This window comes from Brienomyrus brachyistius, chromosome 23 (assembly GCF_023856365.1).
Source record: "Brienomyrus brachyistius isolate T26 chromosome 23, BBRACH_0.4, whole genome shotgun sequence".
Lineage (NCBI taxonomy): Eukaryota > Metazoa > Chordata > Actinopteri > Osteoglossiformes > Mormyridae > Brienomyrus > Brienomyrus brachyistius.
This window is the reverse complement of record NC_064555.1, coordinates 9,008,660-9,027,954: the sequence shown is the minus strand read 5'-3', so window position 1 is coordinate 9,027,954 and position 19,295 is coordinate 9,008,660. Positions and strand designations below refer to the sequence as shown.

General features: G+C 47.7%; 2 protein-coding genes across 3 annotated transcripts in view; one reads left to right on the top strand and one right to left on the bottom strand.

Annotated features, from left to right (window-relative positions):
• elmo1 (engulfment and cell motility 1 (ced-12 homolog, C. elegans)) overlaps positions 1–19,295 on the top strand; it is a 293,132-nt gene that overhangs the window by 88,043 nt on the left and 185,794 nt on the right. Inside the window, exon 1 of one of the 2 annotated variants that reach the window (XM_048994303.1) lies at positions 12,092–12,095. The exons of the other annotated variant lie outside the window; for it this stretch is intronic. The gene's annotated coding sequence lies outside the window, so the exon portion shown is untranslated. Of the gene's footprint in view, positions 1–12,091; positions 12,096–19,295 lie in introns of those variants that run through there. 2 annotated transcript variants of the gene reach the window in all.
• The window catches only part of gabbr2 (gamma-aminobutyric acid (GABA) B receptor, 2), a 148,100-nt gene that overhangs the window by 105,286 nt on the left and 23,519 nt on the right, over positions 1–19,295 (bottom strand). Inside the window, 1 exon segment of the mRNA XM_048994295.1 lies at positions 352–489. Coding sequence (XP_048850252.1) covers positions 352–489 — 138 coding nt within the window.

The window sequence follows — 19,295 nt, the reverse complement described above, 5'->3', positions numbered from 1 at the left end:
CACACGCATCAGTAATGCTGAGGTCGGTGTGGAAATTCCTGCTGGGCGTTTCCACACTGCTGCCCGGCCCTATTCAATCAAAGCATAGTGTCCAAATTGCATCTCCCAGCTAACAGCATCACATCCGCCCCCCCCCCCCCCCCCCCCCCACTCCCAGAATGCGGGAGGTCTCCAATAGTACAGGGGCAGAGGACAGGGATAATTCCGAGGGTTGGCCCTCAGAGCTGCAGAAGCACCATTCCGGCCCTTTCCGCTGTTGTTCCGGAAACTCGCTCTTGCCACGTCACATGAAGAGTGTCTCTGGCATGATGGAGGGGTGGAGTTTATAACAAAAAGCCCAGCACCTCTTACCTGCACGAGGTTCCAGCCCTCCAGGGACTCTGCAATGACGGATGTAACGGTCGGGCACACGCCTCCGAAGATCATAAGGTGTTTGGGGCCAAAGCAGATGGCATCGAAGAAGGCCCTCAGCCCTTTGGCGTTGTCACACTGCAGAGAGGCGGACAGAAAGAGAGAATGGTTGCTTGAAGATTCTTCGTTTACCCAGGTGTCCATCAAAGCATGCTGACCCCCCCGGCAGCATCACTCTGCAATACCACTTCATCTGTTTGCGCCATGCAAAAATACCCCGTCCTCAGCTCACCCTCATTTATTTTAATGCACCGAACGGCAAGCTTGAGCCTCTCCAACAATGTTCCAGTAGAGGACCGTCCCACTGTTGTTGCAGAGCACAGACATTTCACATTGCTATGGCAACACTCTCAGTTCCTTAAAACTGAGGGAGAATAATTGCGGAGTGGGTCTATTGATTGCAATATAAGCAGATAAGTCTGATTTCGGTGTGATTGTTCGAGTCTTTCGTGATATTCCTTTCTGGTAAACACTTTCCTGAAGATTATTTAGACTATGTTTGAACATTCAGTATCTTACACATACAGTACTGTGGTAAAGCTAAATATTCAAATAAATGCATATTCAAATAAAAAAAAAATCCTGATTCAAATGTCGGTCATGCCTGCATAACTTTGTGATGAAACATTGCAGTTTACCACCTTTATAGTATAATTGTTACCACATGCACATAGAATATAACCACCCAAGCATTTAAAAACATGCAATAAGTCTTCCTGTACCTGTCCTCACCTAGTAATGCAAATTCTCAAACCTCATTAACATATCATTTATGATGTTATTAAATGAAGCTTACTGAGACGCCTGCCATTCCAGTCGCACGTGCACGCACACGCACAAGCAGAAAAGCACCAGGCTGTCACGTTCATTAGCGCCAGCGCATTCTCAGCTGCACACTGCAGCCTGCAAATCTGTTTACTGCAGACTGACAAATTAGTTCAATTCAGTGACCAAATCCTGGGCGAGCAGGGATATACAGTGTATTAAGTTTAATTGGTTATATGATATGAATTTACCGCACTCATTTTCTTTCAGTATAACACAAGATTAACAATTAAAAGCTCTGAAGAGGTACTAGAACATTCTCAGACACACGGGTGCCGTTGGAGGTAAGGGGGTAGCGGTTTTGCACTTGCGATGGCCAGGTGCTCAGTGTGTCCAGCATGGCGGCTGTTTAGATGCGCCGAAAGGCACATCATCGGGAATGCGGCTGCACCACACACCTGCCGGTCGGCGTGGAAACCAAGGAAGCATGTCCTGTACTTTGCTAGCCCAACACAGTCCTCGTATTCTTGCCCACATACAGTTTAAAGTTCTCTGTTTAACGGCACGCCATACTCCTTTTCAGTCCTTTTCACCCAACACTTCGGCTCTGTCAAACACATGTAGGCACCGGCCTTTGTCGGGAGAGAACCCGCGATCCGGCTTTCTGGATTTGACCGCGTTGCCATGGCAACCGGCCTGTCACTTTGAACAATTACAGTGCAAGGAGGCCAGACTGGCACTGACTGATATATTCACTGAATACGGGCAGCTATATTCACAGGGGCCATTAATCAAAATCCATTCAGGAGCAAAGGGGGGGGGGGTGGTTAATGTAAAACATCAGGGCGAGATTCTGAAAGGGTTTCGGCGAAATTGCCCACCTCCCTCACCACAATTAATCTGCTGCACTTTCAGGATGTTCTGCAGGAGACTCGGCTCGTGCAATTCAAAAATCAAATTAGCAACTGCATCTGACCTCAGAGCAACCAAATTAATATCAACTTTTAGCCCTATCCATCAGTTTTCACTACCATTTTACCCCGTACCACGACATCTTAGTAAAACGCAGGGAAATACATTAGCTGCTTATTTGTGTGAGATTTAATGAATAAGCTGCCTGTAAACACAAGGTCTGCTCATCAAGATTCCAACCATATAGCATAAAACGAAGACAATGCCAGTTAACCCGGATCATACCCACTGTCAGTTACATTCCCCCTTTCCACTCCTGTAAGACAGTAACACTTAAGGATTTCTATAGAATGTTCTACCTAGAATACAACACACAATTAGAATAAATCACAATAACGAAAAATGAAAGTGTAAGAGCGGCTGTTATTGCCTTAATAGCGAAAGAAAAAAATGCATCGATAAGTGTTTGGTTCTCAGATGTGGAAAGTAAATTCAACTGAGACCACAGTATAGCCGGTTATATGGACCTCTGGCTGTCAGCATTGGGACTGAGCATGTGAAATATGCAGTATGTAAGGGCATACCAGCATGTTCAATATGGTGGCACTAGTGTTTGGCAGGAGTCCCTGATGTGGACCGAGATCTTCTGGGTTATTAACCAGGTTCATCGCCTAATCGGTTCATTCGCCCCACCTGCCAGAATCTCACGCTCCCTTACAAGATGGTACCACAAGGTTCCCGTCACAGTTTGACAAACGGCCAGAGCTGCCGTTGGCGGGGGAACCATGAGGAGCAGCCCCATGTGCAGGAGAACCACGGCGATACCCTCTGACCTATCAGAACACAGGGGCGGAAGCACAGCACGGCAATCAGGCCGGTTGCTTCATTCAACCCCAACTAATTAAAGTAATTGGAGGCATTCTGCATTGATTGGTTGGGTTAAAGGGCGTGTTGATCTGCTTGGTGCTGTGAGCTTGAGGAACAAGCCCAATGTTCCTATCAAGGCATCAAGACTTATCTCCTACCCCACATATGGACCACTGAGTATTAAATTAGGACCAACCTGATTCCAACTCATTAACCAACACTACATCCCAGAGTTCACTCAGTGACACTGGCTACACTAAATTCTGCGCTCATTTTCGCATTATAGATTTAAATATCTTCACAAATTGCGCATACAGTACTTGATAATGTCACCCGTGTTGGACGTAGTCAATTAACGATGTACGTGACACATCCCTGACTGTCACATGGCTGTACTCCAGGGCAGCTGAAAGCCTTGTCTGGAAAACAGCCCAGGATATCATAAAAATCCATCTAGTTGCCAACCGGAATGAGGTTGGTATGCTTTGAGGAAACAAAAGGATAAAAATTATGTCGCTTTTTTTTGTGGAGCTCGCAGTAAGTATGTGGGCTTCACACTATACAGGGGGGGAAGTATCATCTAGCAGGGGTTTGATGGTCCTCTTCCACCCTGTATCTATGTACAAGGCGCCCTAAGAGGACACAGCAGTGTGGGATTACACTCCTTCAGATACTTCTTTTGATTTGGTGTTTGTGCAAGCTCTCTAACGACCATTTTCAGCATCTGAAATTACCGATGTCGGGAAGTAGCATCGCTGAGGTGTAACGCTGGCTTCCTCGTCATCACGCTGCTGGACATGTGAGGACGGGCAGCCGCTGACAACGACACGCCGTAACAAAATGCTGCTGGCGAAGAAAAGGCTACACAACTCAAACCAGAACCTCCGGAAAGTCTTTAAAAAGACCACTCATAAAGGCAGAATGAGATTCTAATTTCAGGTGCACGTATCCGCAACCTTTTAATATATATTTCTCTGTAAAGACATCCGTCCATCCTTTCTCCAGCAGCTTATGCTGGATTCACCGGGGAAGTGCCTGGAGGCAGCACAGGGGACCAGGCTGGGCTACACCTTGGACGTGACGCTAGTCTATCTCAGGGCACATGCTATGGAAAACATCGAGATGCCAGTTAGCCTAAACACACGTCTTTGTAAACCCACATGACACAGGGAGAACTCCACAAACACAAAGCGGGGGTTGGGACTTGAACCTATAACCCTGCAGGTATGACGTGATTCTACTGAAAGTGGTCTGACAGAACTTTTACCAAAATACCTGTAATAGCTGCGAATAGGATGAAGTGGAGAAAAAAAGTGAAGGACAAACATGTTGCTGCCCGCAAACTCAGCTCTGACTGAAAATTGTCACTGCAGAAAAATCTCATCCTTAAATGCAAATGGTGGGAGAAACACTGTATGTCACATACATACGTATAATATACAGTAGGTTGCATGTTACCTTGACCTTTCATTTATATTTATAAACCACATAACAGAAGTGGACTAGCCACACCCCTACGGACCCCCGAAATCCCCCCCTCTGCTTGGCTGGCACAGGCAGGCCGCACCATCAAGCAGCAGGTGCATCCTGGCCACAGCTGATGGATTTGGAAGCCTTTCTGCAATTACCACTTCAGACACACAATTACCGGCAGACAAATGAGAGTAACTGTTGAATGGGCTTCATGGTTTTCAGAGAGCGGAGGAAGCTAAATGATACACAGAGGTACAACTGGATCTGCACTAACCCAGCTTAACCACTGCGGAGATTCTAAGTTCTACCATTAAAAGCGACTCGCCACCTTTCACTCCTGGATTATTCACTCCCCTTAACAATCAAACTGCATAGAGTCAAGGAAAAGATGTCATACTTTCTATCGTGGAGATAATACAACTACACCATCTATTCACCTTCTACAGTGGCTGGAAACCGTCATGTTTTCTCTTAGGGTGACGAAACACAGGGCAACCTTTTGAGCAATGTTGTTGGGCAGTGTTGCTTGGCCACTTTCCTATTGACACTGGGCAACAAATTTCTGTTTGAACAACATTGATCGGCACTGGGCAACTTTTCACGATCATCCAGATCAAGATGAGTTGCCCTTTGCTTCTCACTTGGTTGGCAATTGCCCGGCAACATTGCTCAAAAAGTTGCCCCGTGTATCATCACCTTTACACTGTTTACAGTGAACCAGCATCTCTTGTTGTTAATGACACAAAAAATATAATACTGAACATTTTTTGCTCAAATCAGTGGCCGTTGGGTAAAGACCAGGGAGGACTTGGGCCCAGTAAGCTCCCTCTGTCGCTGCATTACGGACACATATCACGGCACCAGTAGGAGACAGGAACAGTGTGCTCGTCACACATGGTTCCATGCTGACTCCCGACCCGCAGCTGCAGTGACCCAGCTTCACAAGGACTGGCTCAGTCTGTTTACGATCCATCTGAATTTCTATTTTTCAGCCAACACTTTCATCTCAAGGGCTTCGCCTCCATATCTGACTCTGTCTGGCTTCTCCCTCCGTAAATTAACCTTAATCTCCACCGGATGGTCTGAACACCAGCTTTCGTCGTGGGACATCTCATGACAGAATGACCCCAGTGACAAACCGTTGGAATTGCCCAGATGTGCTGTGCCTGGGAAATAGAGGTAGGGATCAGACTTCTCCGGAGGACAGAGGAATATAATGAAAGGGGAAACAGGTCCGTGCCGTGAAGCACACAGCCCAAAGCGATTCTGTAAGACGCTCAACTGCGCAAGTGTGCGATGTAAACATCGTAAGCCACCCTAGTCATGCACGTGATGACAATGATGCCTAAACTGAGTAACTAACACAAAAGATGAGGAAGAACTGGTTAGGGATTGGTTATGGGACACAATTAGGGTATGTGGCTCAATGGGTTATGGGCCTGTGATCAGAAGGTCACCAGTTTAAATCCCATCTCAGGCAGAATAGTCACATCACTGTTGGGTCCTTGAGCAAAGTCCTTAACCCCAATTACTCCAGGGACTGGCTGCCCCTACTGTCTCCTATATGCCAGTTTGATGATGTGGCCTCCTGGGATGCTTTCCCAGCTGTTCTGAAGAAGGTAACACATATAGGCTGGCTGCTTTTACTTCATTCTTTGATCAAATTCCTCCAAAACCATCCCTGTTGTGTTTAGGTCTGCTGGCCAGGTCATGTGATGCGACACTCTATCACTGTCCACTGTAGACGGCTTGGCGTGTCCAAACTTTTTACTGGTTCTGCATATGAATGCACGTTTCAAGGGCAAGCACGATGGCATCTGTGAAAAGAGGCATTCAAATGTAGTTGTGCAAATGGCAAACAAAGCATAGTTTCGTGGGCATTACGTCGGTACCCCCAATGTCGTGAATTATGAGCCTCTGCTTAAAGTGTGAAGCTGCTGTTCTGGCTTCAAGCTTCCATTTCAAGATAGCTGCTAACCCCCCAGTTCCCACAGACCAGATGTAAAACGACATCAGCATCCCACCACAGTCAAAGCTTTCCGCATGGCATCCCTACCCGGCTCCCGAGATCGGGAATGCCGTGGGGGCCTTATACATGTCTGAGACCGCCACGTAGCCGTCTGAAAAGCCCTGCAAATCTTTTGCCGTTTACAAATCCCCCCCCCCCCCCACAAGAACAGCGGCCTAATTGATAACTGAAAAACAAACTGAATGAATGAGAAGGGCAGCATAGAGGAATAGGCCATTATCAAGTTAATTATTTCTTGGCCCGAGGTCCCAGAGCCTCCCCAGGATGCCTTCACTTGAGTGCTGGGTGGGGGGGGGGTAATTACTTCTGTTTGGGATAATTGTTGTATTCAAGGGAACAGCACACCATTAGCTTGGAGGACAACATTCGCAGGCACTTCCATGCGCTCTGGCGACTCGGGTGTGTACAGGACAGCTCAGGTGAGAGCTCTCTCGTTCCTGTGCTGCTCGTGGACTGTTTGACCCCGATTCTTGCTGCCTTGATCCGTGTTAACCACAGACACGCCCCCCCCCCCCCCCCCCCCCCGCCTGCTAACTAGAACCCAGCGTCCAGCGTGTGAGTCAAGCTCAAGCTGATATGGATCCATACCTGAGATCGATTAGAATAAAAAGCCAAGGTGGAAAAAAGTAATTCCAAAATGGTGCGAGGCCCCCCCACAGCTGGGAGCCAACGCCCCAGCACTTTCAAGCCGTTACAGTGAAATTCCATTTGGACTATCCGATGCTCCCGATTCCCAGCTCTTCCCAGCTCACAGTTGATCCATGTCCGGAAAATCAATGGTTATTACCCAGTGATACTGCAAGTGCCCCGCTCTGTGGGATCTCAGGAATTCCGGGAAACAGATCTTAGATTCTACAGTAGCGGCACATCCAGGTCAACGTTAAGGTATTGGGTTGCTGAAGAGGTTTATTTAAAATGACTAACATAGGCTCGTTCGATGAACATACAACATATACTGTGAGATGTTATCAATCCACGCATCATCCATAGCTGCTTATCTAGTTTTGGGTCATAGAGAGCCTGCAGCTTGTCCCAGGAGATACAGGACATAGGAGACACCCCGGATGGAATGCCAGTGCATTCCAGGGCACATTTCAAACCCCCAGCCCGAGAGATGTGAGGCCATAATGCTACACACTGAGTCACCTGCAGTCGGATGGTAACTTCATCAGGTAAGTTGCACATTACAATCTACTGCCCCAGTAAGCTCTCATACAGATAATACCATTGCTGCCAAAATGCCTTTGAAATACTTGTAATGTGAAACACATTTCAGGATGTAGTTCATGTTTATCAGCAGTATTAGCATGTTAGGCTGTGGAAAGTTAAATTTTGATCCCTCAACTCAATATTCAGCAAGGATACACTTCCACAGTCTGACAGACGGGGGACTCTTTCCTGGAACTTTCATCACTGCTCAACGGCGCGGAGTGACACGTGACCACAGAACAGGATACGCTGTAAGTGACCGTGTCATGCAGGGGAGACGGAGATCAGGCTTGATGGTGGTAGCAAAGTGGACAAGAAAATTACGAAGAATACCCCTGGGAGGCGTTAAGGAGCTTCCTGTGACACACTGGAGAAAACACGCAGAGACGCACAGACACACACACACACACAGATGCACTGACACATACAGAGACACAGACACACACACAGATGCACACGCAAACACACACACATACAGACACACAGATGCACTGACACACATACACACACACACAGACACAGATACACACACACACAGATGCACTGACACACAGAGAGACACAGACACACACACAGACACACATGCAGCTATGACATGTTCCTTTGACTCCCACACATTGCCCCAGTGACAAAGGAGTCCAGGTGTGACATTTAGAGCTATTACTTAGAGTCTTCCTGACAGTTTTAGTGCACAAACCCTTATCAAGGCTGAGTGATAACAGAAAATATACGATGTCAAACATCTGAAGGTCCATCTAATAAACAAGAGCATCCGATTACATCTCCTTTACAACTGAGTACATGAACATTTTTGAATATTACGACATATTTCAATATTACAATATCAAGACATCACTACAGAATTCCGTGCAATACTTCTGACATTCAGTGCACTGGTACTGTTTACTACAGCCTATTATTTATTGTTACTGTCTATTAAGTGTAAGTCTATAAGTGTCTTTTTACTGTGGTTTCAGCTTTAATGAGTTTTCAGCTGCTGTAAACCTGCAACTTCATTCAGGATTTATAATCTATCTTTCCATCCATCCATCCATCCATCCATCCATCTATCCAAAGATTGTTTTAGAATGTGCATGATGTGATGCATTTCCTCTGTCATCTTCCATTAGTCAGGAAAATGAAAGAACCTTCTTCCACACCGGGAAGATAACAGGAGCTAGTAATTCCATTCGACGTGGTTAATTCCACTCCACTGGTACACTACGATACCGTGGGTCAGGCCGCAACGAACGCTTAGATGAGTGGCCGCCCGTTGGAAGTGGCTCTGTAGAAAACGCAGTCTTCGCTCTGCCCGGTTGAGACAGTTAGCGACAATTGCAGTGTAATGACGGATTCTGCATCATTAATGCAGTGTCCTCCCCTGGCAGACAATAAATGGGACGGTGGCCTAACAGGTGCACTGCATTCAACATTATGTAGAGCTGCGGTAATGTGCAGTGACGGTGAGGCTTTTCACATGGAGGGTCCTTGGACAAACCCCGGTGAAGGGATTTGAGGGTGGGGCTCTGTAACCGATAGGAATGGTGGAATATTGGCCGTGTAACGTCAAGCTGGAGTAAAAACCCCAGGCAGTATCAGAATGGTTTCCACTGTGTTCAGCGAAGAACTACTGCATACTTCAAGCACCAAAGACTCACCTCAGACTCGAAAGATGAGTCTCCTTTACACCAAAAACGGCGGCAGAAGGACGATTACGAGACAACAAGCGGCGGGACAATCCGAGCTCATTTGAAGGGCCGATGTTTGAAATGGTGTTGCTATGGCTACGGAGGGCGTGAAAGAAAATTAATTTGTGTACAAGGCACAAAGAAAACACGCTTTCTTTGCAGGGAAAAATGGCAGACCCTCAGTGGAGTGATAGGTAGGGCTGATGTCAAGGGAAGTGCAGGGGGTAGGGGGGGTGCTGGGGGCCACCAGAGCGTGTGGGTGCATGCTGTAGGACCACCCGCAGAAAACAGCTTCAGAAAAGACCCAAATGATCTGAAGCAAAATCTGCCCTTTCCTGTCTCACTTTGTTACACATAAACACAGAATCAAAGGTGTTTTTCACCGGTGACGAGGTCAGAAGATGCTGCTGCAGTATGACTGGAAATAAAAAATCCTATTTCTGTGCTCTCCAGCATCCAGGCCAGCTGGATGCTCACAGTGGTACGTCATGCTTCTGATTTGCTGTTCGGAAGCCCCACCTGAGCAAAAAACACGTTTCGGTTGCACGGGCAGGCAGCCCAGCCTCATCACAGGCTAATACTCTAAATGCTAATGTCTATTTAGCATGGGGCTCCCCTAACGTACGAGCACGGCAGCAAGTACGCATGCGCAGAAACTATGCGGAATGAGTGACGTAGCTTCACGTAACTGGACTCGCTAAGGGTGAGATCGCTTCCACAAGGACCTCCTGGACAGGAGGAGAACGCCGACATGCGCCCGCTCTCGCCTGCAATTTGTACAGCATCCCCTGGACATGCAGGCCGCAAGAACAGCTCCACATCTGAGCTTTCGTGTAGTGCAGTCAGGTTGCAAATTACTGACTGCTGAAGGCAAACGAAGGATTACGGGCATTTCGTAAAAACACAGAGAAAAACTACAAAAAAAAAATATCCGAAGCATTTCAGCAACCTGACTCCTGCAGTATACACTTGTGGGTCCCCTTGTTCAGAGGAAAGGTGAAGGTCTACAAGCCATTTCACATCAGGATTTAACTACCAATCCTGGACTTGTGTCACAATTACTGCAGGCAGAGGAATCACTCAGTGTAAACTACGAACCTGACAATTAAATTTATATTGATGCAGGCCAATGCTGGCAATAACTAATAAAGGGACTCATAGGGACAACTTCCAGCGGTGGCCTTTATGGTACTATCAAGCAAGGTTTGGACCCAGTACCGAAGTCTGATTCTGCAGGAGTTCTCAAGCTGATTGATTTTCACTCAAACGTTTCCTAAGCTTATTAACAAAATCAATGCATTATTGTCTTACTTCATATTTTGGTTCATCCATTCGTCTCTGCTGGTAGGCAGCAGATGTCAAGAAGTAAACAGTAGCAGATATAAGTCAAAGCCTTCCATCTACTGTAAGGTTTCATAAGGAACATCGCTGTCAATGGACAGTGCAGGTTAATTCATTATACACCTTTCATTAGTGGAGGAAAATGTGTTGATCCTTTGTCATGTTTTACTTCTTTCTGAGCATCTTGCGCCGGCACCGACAGAAAAGGGATTGTTCCTATTTTAATCCCTTCCTGTATGATGCATGATGGGACACATGGCGTTGATTTTTAACTCAGGCAGCTCAGGGGACATGCTTCGAGTCACGGCACTTAATACTTGCCGAATCCGGTGGAGGGATGAAAGTCACGAGTGAGTCACACCCCGTGCTGTTCCGGGCCCACTCTGCATCTCTCAGATTGAGAGTCCCAAGATCTGCATACCATCACTGGTTTAAAAAAAGGGCCCCCCTGTTGACAGGCAGGCATGGCCCAGGCTCACCGCGATGGACGGTGCCTGTCAAGTTAAGCAGATGCCAGCATCACTCTTCCTGGGATGCTGCAGCACTCCCCTGGGTGGGTGGCTGAAAAGTTTTGCCTTTCCAACACTCCCCCTAGTGGTGCCTCCTTAAAACACAGCCCAGCCTGCCAGAGTTTGGGAGAGCCCCCACCCTAAAGTCAGGCAGTTGTACCATGTAAAGGGACTTCACTGTCACCTCTGGAATGCACAGGTCGGCCTGCTAAAGCTAGGGACAACCCCTTCCCTGTAGCCAGGTAGCCATACCATACAAAGGGATTTCACTGTCACCTCCAGAATGCAAGGGCCTGCCTGCCGTAGCTCGGGAGAGCCCCCGTTCTGTAGCCAGGCAGTCATACCACCTCTGTCACCTTCAGAATGCACGGGCCAGCCTGCCAAAGCTCAGGAGAGTCCCCACCCTGTAACCAGGCAGTTGTGCCACATCATGGGACTTTACTGTCACTTCTAGAACATATGGGCTGTCCTGCCAAACCTCGGAGAGCCTCCACTCTGTAGCTGGGTAGCTGTACCATGTAATGGGACTTCACTCTCACCTCCGGAACACACAGACTGGCCTGCCAAAGTTCTAGAGAGCCCCGCCCTGTAGCCAGGTAGCGTAATCATGTAATGAGACCTTGCTGTTACCTTAATCATTGTGATTTATGATGCAATGGAGGCGTATCCGTATTTTGGTTTCGGTAGGATCATCACCGTGGTACTTCTAAGAATGTAGTGTATCTGTCATTAAAATAAATAAAAATAAATCGCGTCTATGTGCTGCCTATAAGATGACACCCCCTGGAGATTAACCTGACCTTTACTACACTGAAATATTATTGAAGAAAAATTATTTGAAGTGCATAACCTTTGCGAGGCTTTGCTCACACAGTGTAACACTCAAGATCAAACTGGTGCTTATTTCCCAGTTGTTTCACGTGCCGATGGATTCGAAACCCTGCCAATAATTTTGTTCCAGAGGGGCATGTGTTTTAAAGCTGAAAGCAGAATATAGATCATGTGTCACTTCTGGAGGTGCCAAGGTCACAGTGCAGCCAGCTGGCCTGCAGGAACTTCCCGTACACTACGTTTCCAGCAGGAAAGGATTTCTTTTCCTGTCTGAGTGATGAATGGTTAGAGTGTCAGAGAACCGAACCTGGTTCCCTCAGTCCAAACCAGGGGTAACATTCCTCCTCATTAAAGGGTTTTCCTGGCTATCTGAAGGCACAACTACGTCAAACGCACTTCACAGGAGTCACACAAACAACGACGCTGTCTGGGGCGTCTATCATCATGAGATGAATCACAGTCAGAATAGTTTCAAATATTCATCAAGACCACTTTCAATTATGTTAGTGATGTTTTGTCAAGAACGGGATCTCAGGTACAACATGTGCCCAAAATCATTAAGTCTGATCTGGATATATCTCTTGAACCACCATGCAGGGATCTGGCATGTGCTGCCACCTGCAGGTACCCGCCACACAGGGACCTGGCATGTGCTGCCACCTGCAGGTACCCGCCACACCGGGATCTGGCATGTGCTGCCACCTGCAGGTACCCGCCACACCGGGATCTGGCATGTGCTGCCACCTGCAGGTACCCGCCACACCAGGATCTGGCATGTGCTGCCACCTGCAGGTACCCGCCACAGCTGACTGCTTAGCAATCCGGCGCGGCCACGACATGTGCAATCACACCATGTGACAGCAGCAGGAAACAGAGATGTGGGCCACCATGGCTCACTAATGGGAATGGCATTCTCGGGCTGAAAGCACAGTGTTTATTTTGCATGCGGGACATGGACCCGTGCCTCAAAACTGCGCTTATTATTGCTAGGTTCGAAATTTAAATAACTGAGAAGATCTGGGGGAGCTTCAAGCCCCGTTAAATAACTACTTAATTAGTGACGTCTGAAGTGTACATGCAGTGATTAAGCAGACTTCTATACTACAGTAAGCATACACTCTATATCAGGGGTGTCAAACTCCATTCCTGGGGGGCGGGGCCCTGTGTAGCTTAGCTCTTTCAATGTTCCACCATAAATGATTCCCAAAAATGTGCGTGGCTTTGGCCCTCCAGGACTGGAGTCTGACATCCCTGCTCTATATACTTTGGCACAAGCTTTCTTTAGAATTGTTGGATAGCGTTTCTTTTCTATTTGTGTAAAGTGCCTTTCCTCACATAGCTGCCCCAGAGAACCTTACCAATACAGAAACGTGCATTGCACAAGGCCAGCGCAAGCTGGCAGAAGATAGCAGAAAAAAGAACAAAAAATCTCTTACAGCAGACTAGTGGCGGAAATTAAAAAAAACTCTGAGGTCCCAAGGTTACACGCCCCATTCCCCTTCCCGCCCCCCCCCCAGGTTCCTCTCCAGGGTACACTGTTAGTCTGTCTTAGGCCATCCTTCACTGCAGCAGGAGAGCATGATGCACAGGATCTGCAGTGCCTGTTTGCAGTGAGGGATGCGCGATGCCTGTTTGCTGTGAGAGATGTGGGCTTGGAGATCACACTGTCAACTTATGGCTTAATTACTTTTTCCACATTCAGGGCTTGATATATTGGGCAGAACACCCGAAGGCAGCATCTATCCAAACTTCTTTCCACGATACCTAATCTTACCGTCCATTAGATATTCTTCAGCATCCTGATCCTAACAGACACACACACTCATGCACCTGTGTCTGGGGTGAGTGTCAGCTTTCATTGCCGGCAGCGTCTCTGCATGTTCCGCGCTCGCCGTTACAGTGAAGCTCTATACTCATTTGCGTCCCATATCCGTCATCCATCCACTTATCCTGCCCGGGGTTACGGAGGTGTGCAGCCTATTCCTGGATGAAAGACAAGCCCATCACACATGCACTTGCATACACTACAGTGATAAGTTAATGTAGGTGAATATGGCATGAACCATTAGCCATTAGCACTGTCAAAGCAACAGCAGCAAGATCTTAATTACTGCTACTACAACCAATATTCATCCATCTACCAACCCCTATTGCTTTACCAAATCAGGGGGGAGCAGGAGCCTATCCCAGGCAGCACAGGGCTTGAGGCTGGGGTACAGGGTGCCGGTCCATCACAGGGCACGAACACGCATGCTCATTACCACACACTATGGGCAATTTAGAAACACATTAGTCTAACTGCATGTCTTTGGACTGCTGGGACAACATGCAAAAGTGTGGGATTGAAACCCCCAATGCAGGAGATGTGGGGCAGCAGGGAGGCTACCCACAGAGCAATCCCTGCTGCCCACACGCAGAACTTCAGCTGAGATATACTCATCTAAGCTACCTGGCCCTTTACGTTGCTACACACAACTGGAGGCATGTTACCATGGATATTAGTGGTGAAGAATCCCATAAGAATACCAAGCCAGATGATGGGCATGGGACAAGTCACATGATCCCCGCGGGCCGTTGGTGTCCAACAGTCATGCGCTTGGCAGACCCTCACTCCTTGAGGAGCCCCTTTACGGGCACACTGCTCTTTCTCTGCTGAAAGACTGACTGAACAGGCACCTGTTAAGGGCGCCCGTGGGCTCGGTGGCAGGCTGAGGGGGGTGCCCCCGCCAGCCCGCCACTCTGAAGTGCCCCTTTATGTCAGTGACAATGAGAGAGACACACAGGCGGAAGAATGTGTGTACGCTTCCAGGCAACAATGCAGTCAAAACTCAGCATTATTTAATTGACAAGTGAAATGGATTAGAAAGTGAATATTTGCAGAAAACAATTATGGAATCTGTAGCTATATTCAGACACAATGTACACGGATGAGCCACTTTCATCACGTCCATATCAGTTCAGTTAAGAAATCATTCAGTGCAGCACCAGCAATGCAGGGTCGCTTATTTCTTTGTTTCCCAGAATGTCAAAGACCGTAAACAAATGTAGTTTTCCCCAGGAAATGGGGAACCGGAGATCAGTGACTTTTCCCCTGCATTTATATTCAGTTGCTGTCAGATTTGGTTGAAAGAAAGCAGGTTAGCAGTTAGTTACCCTCCGGAGCTCATTAACCAGGTGCCCTGCTTTTCTGATTAATGACTGATCTGCTCACAAGTAACCGCAAGTGAAATATCTGAATTGTTGTCGTTTTTAACGAAAAGTAGATAAAGTGCTTGTGTCTCAGTAAATAAATGATCTAAGCCATTAGCTGTTATAAATGTTACTGTATAATATCACCAAAGAAGTGCCGATAATAATTGGTTAATCATAATCAATCAGAAGCTGATACATTGTAACTGGGTCCACACATTTTTGTATTAATGGTCTACCGTGAGTGCAGCACAGGCATTTAGGCACTGGACCCTCATCACTATGTGTGAAGCCATCCGACTTCAGACCCACTTACCGTCTATCTGATTTATTTATTTAGCAGGCCGTTGGTCAGCCAGTCCCTGGAACAATTGGGGTTAAGTGGAGAGGTGGCTGGTCCATAGAGGTAAAGGAGGTGGATTATAATTTGAAAGAAGTAACTTGGAAATGAAGTCATACTAAAAATTTGTTTTCTCTCCACTTCGGAAAAATTCGGAAAAATTGTAAAATGCATCATCTTCTTACCTCCACAATTTTTTTTTAGCCACTGTCACTGGTTAAAGGCTCAACAGCAAAAACACTCGACAGACGACGGGATTTGAACCAGCAACATTGTGATTGCTGGCACAACATGCTAACCCATTGAGCCAGCATCTCTCCTTTGTGTATGCCATTGTGTTGCATTTCATTGTCAACTGATTATGTATAATCGTCTGTGATCATAAAACGCAATAAAAGGCCTTTTATGGACGTTAATAATAAAAGGTAAAAAATAACAAGATAATAAATCAAATCATAAATAGTACTGCTAAGGTTCCATTTCCAGGGTTTATCTAGTTAACCAAAGTTTAGGTGAAACGAGTTCTTTGCAAAATCCCTTGCTGCCTGTAGGTGGGTTGTGCAGAATCTTAGCGAAATCCCAGCCAGGATCGGAAGCCTTCACATGCCCCGGACCGTCAGCGGTTCCCCGCGTCCGCCGTAAACACGTGGCGAGCACCGTCCGCAAACACTCTCTCCTATCTAATCTCTTTCAGAGCTCACATGTCAGGGCAGAGCCCCAGTAGATTACAGCCACGCTAAAGCCACAGGCTTAGCGTTACCCAGCCACTTCAGGGCCATCTTTACGAAGAAATGATGGGAAAAAAAAAAACTTCAGTTCGATTCTACTAGGAGGAGCTGGAAGCCACAGATTGTCCGTGATGTATCAGTATCCGAAGGTCCAACAGCAGTTCTCAGGCACTGTGGTGCTGAGGAATTCTATATAAGGATCCCTGCACTACCCCCGCTATGGGGGGGGGGGGGGGTCCTTCTCCTGTCGGGTTAATGTTGGTATCAGATTCATGGTACAGCAGCTGGACTCTGCAGTCCTGGTTCCCCAGGGAAATCAATGGGGCAGGGGGGTGCTCTGGGGGCCCTTAGTGTGCAGGCCTTAGCACACTGCTAGCAGCCATTGTGGGGGGGCTCTGGAGAGGGATCATTGTGTCCGCATGCTGCCAAGCGGGGGGGTTGCACTTGTGCTGGTGTGGGAGGCGGTGCGTGGGCACATACACAGATTAGCTGGAGAATACACACAGCTGATGTGCGTCTCTCCTCCGTTATCTCTCTCTCTCTCTTTCTCTCTCGTTCCCTGTACTTCTCCTCCTCTCCATTCCTTGGTCCGTTGCCTCCTTTTCGGCGCGGCTGTCCCGTGAGGCCTGAGCCGCCTTTAATGCCTTCCCTCCACCCCCGCCATCCCGGGTGTCTGTGCTTAATAAGGACTGTAACCGCTGAGGGTAACCGGGCTCTGGGATGCTCCGGGGCTTGGCTGCTTACAGGAACAAAGGGGGAGTGCATTTGCTAGCAGGGGGTCTGTGTGTCTCCCGCTTCAGCAGACGCCCAGATTATGGGCTCAAAGCCTCTCAAGAGTGACACCACGACACAGCAAGGCCCATCAAAGGGTTAAGCACACAGACGCGGCTGTAACGCAAACAGATAATAGCATCTGACGGAATCTGAGACTCACTGCCTTCCTGACACCAAACAGCACAACACTCTGAACGTGTTTTTTTTCCCATTTTTCCCCTGCCTTCTTTTCTAAATCTGACTTCAAATAAAAGGTTTCAATCTTTCCGGGGGTGACACGGCTGCCGCAGTCGTTTCCATGACAACCGCATTCCGTATTTCATAAATGAACTATATGACAAATGTAAGATTGGATTTTCGTACCGGGTGACGGTCAGATTTCTCGCCAGACTCGGCCCTGTCCGTGCTCGGCTACAGACACTCGGGGTCTTTTGGGAAGCCTCAGTGCCGAGCTATTACCTATATGTTTGTCATATTGCGGGTTGTTCGTACTGAGCAGAGCAGGAAAGCGATGTCTCACATTGTACCTCCAACCCCCCTGCACATAACCACAGATGCATCCCTCTCGAGCGCCCGGCTCTCCTCATCCCACAGCAAACAGAATCTGTCTCTCATTGCACATAAATCCCAGTTAAACAGCTAGTTTCAGAAATATGGTCACCAGCAAGAGGCACACTGACTTATCACGCTTTTGTTTCTTTATTTTACCTGCTGCGTTCGCCCAGGCTTATTCCCAGACTGATTAATATTTCCCGACATGTAGGTCATGTGCTCGTGACCCATCCCCCCCACCATCAACCCAAGAAGACATGCTTTTGCGACGTTGGGCGAGATCACATGATCCTTTCATCGCCGCTCAACACCTTGCCTGCAGGTTCTTCTCACTGTTCATATTAGATGCCAGAGATAGACTTCAGATCGGACAGGAACATATCATTGTGTCCCTGAGAAACGCATCAGAATTACCTAAAATATCCTTAAAGCCGCATCACGCGGCTACCTTCTCCAGCCATTAGCTGCAGCCCTGAGCGGCGAGCACGCACGAGTGGGGTTTATCATCTCAAGACCTGCACAGAAATTAGCCTGTTAATCATACACTACAAGCACAGCGCTGACTCCATAATCTGTTTTTTTGTTTTTTACAGTGCGATGGCCTGCTCTCCCCCCCTGCGGAAAAATAAACAGTCTGCTCTTCCAGTCGGTCTCCGAAGGCAAAGTCATGTGGAATTTCTGCACGCCGCATCCGTACGGAAGAGCGGAGCCGGTCAGGGGGTGCAGAATGAAAACGTCTCTCACAGAGTGGGCCCGGAGCATTCTGGGAAGGATACCGGCTTCGTTTATCTGCCACCCTGTGTGAAGCCATCAGTAGGAATGTACAGAGTCGATTTCATTTATGAAGAGTTGCGGAAACGTCCTCTCTGTGGAAGAGGAGCATCGCGGTGCCGTTGAAGAGCAGGAGCGTGACGTGGGCCCAGTGTGGCCACTGAGGGTTTGCGTGGCGGGAAGCGGGCCGTTTTTGGATCCTGTTTGTCCTGTGACTCATCCAGCTGAGGGTTCCTCCCCCCCACATGCTGCCCACTCCGCCTGATCTCACCAGGCCATGTTCTCTTTGATGCCTGTCAGTTTTGCCTTTATTTTTTTTAGTCCTGACTTGAACGAACCTGAACTTTTCTCTGTGGTTCCCAGTGCTGCTGGGTTACATATTAAGAGGCAGTGGGAGAAGGTGTAAATATGTGTGTGTGTGTGTGTGTGTGTGTGTGTGTGTGTGTGTGGGTGTGTGTGTGTGTGTGTGCGTGTTATGTATATATTATATTGTGGGGACCAAATATTACCTAGTTATTTTGACATTGTAGCAAACATTTTTTCAGTCCCCACAAGGGGAAACTCATTTTTATCAAAATCTGTGACTGCAATCAAAAAACTAAAAATGTCAAATGTCTTCTATTTTGTTTGGTTACTTATGGTTAAGGTTAAGGTTGGGGTTAGGTTGTCATGTTAGGGGTAGGGGTTAAGGTTGTCATGTTGGGATTGTGTGGGCAGGCCTGCCTTCCCCAGAAGGGGGACACCTTGGAGCCATACAGCTGCCAGTGTTTCCTCTGCCAGATCACATACTGTTCACATGCCTCACCTGGAGACTGTGCCCGGTTTGGACTCTGTCCTGGCCATGCTGACCCGGGCTTGGCTGGTGTGAGGCAGACGCGTGGGCTCATGCCACTGTGCTAATGGACA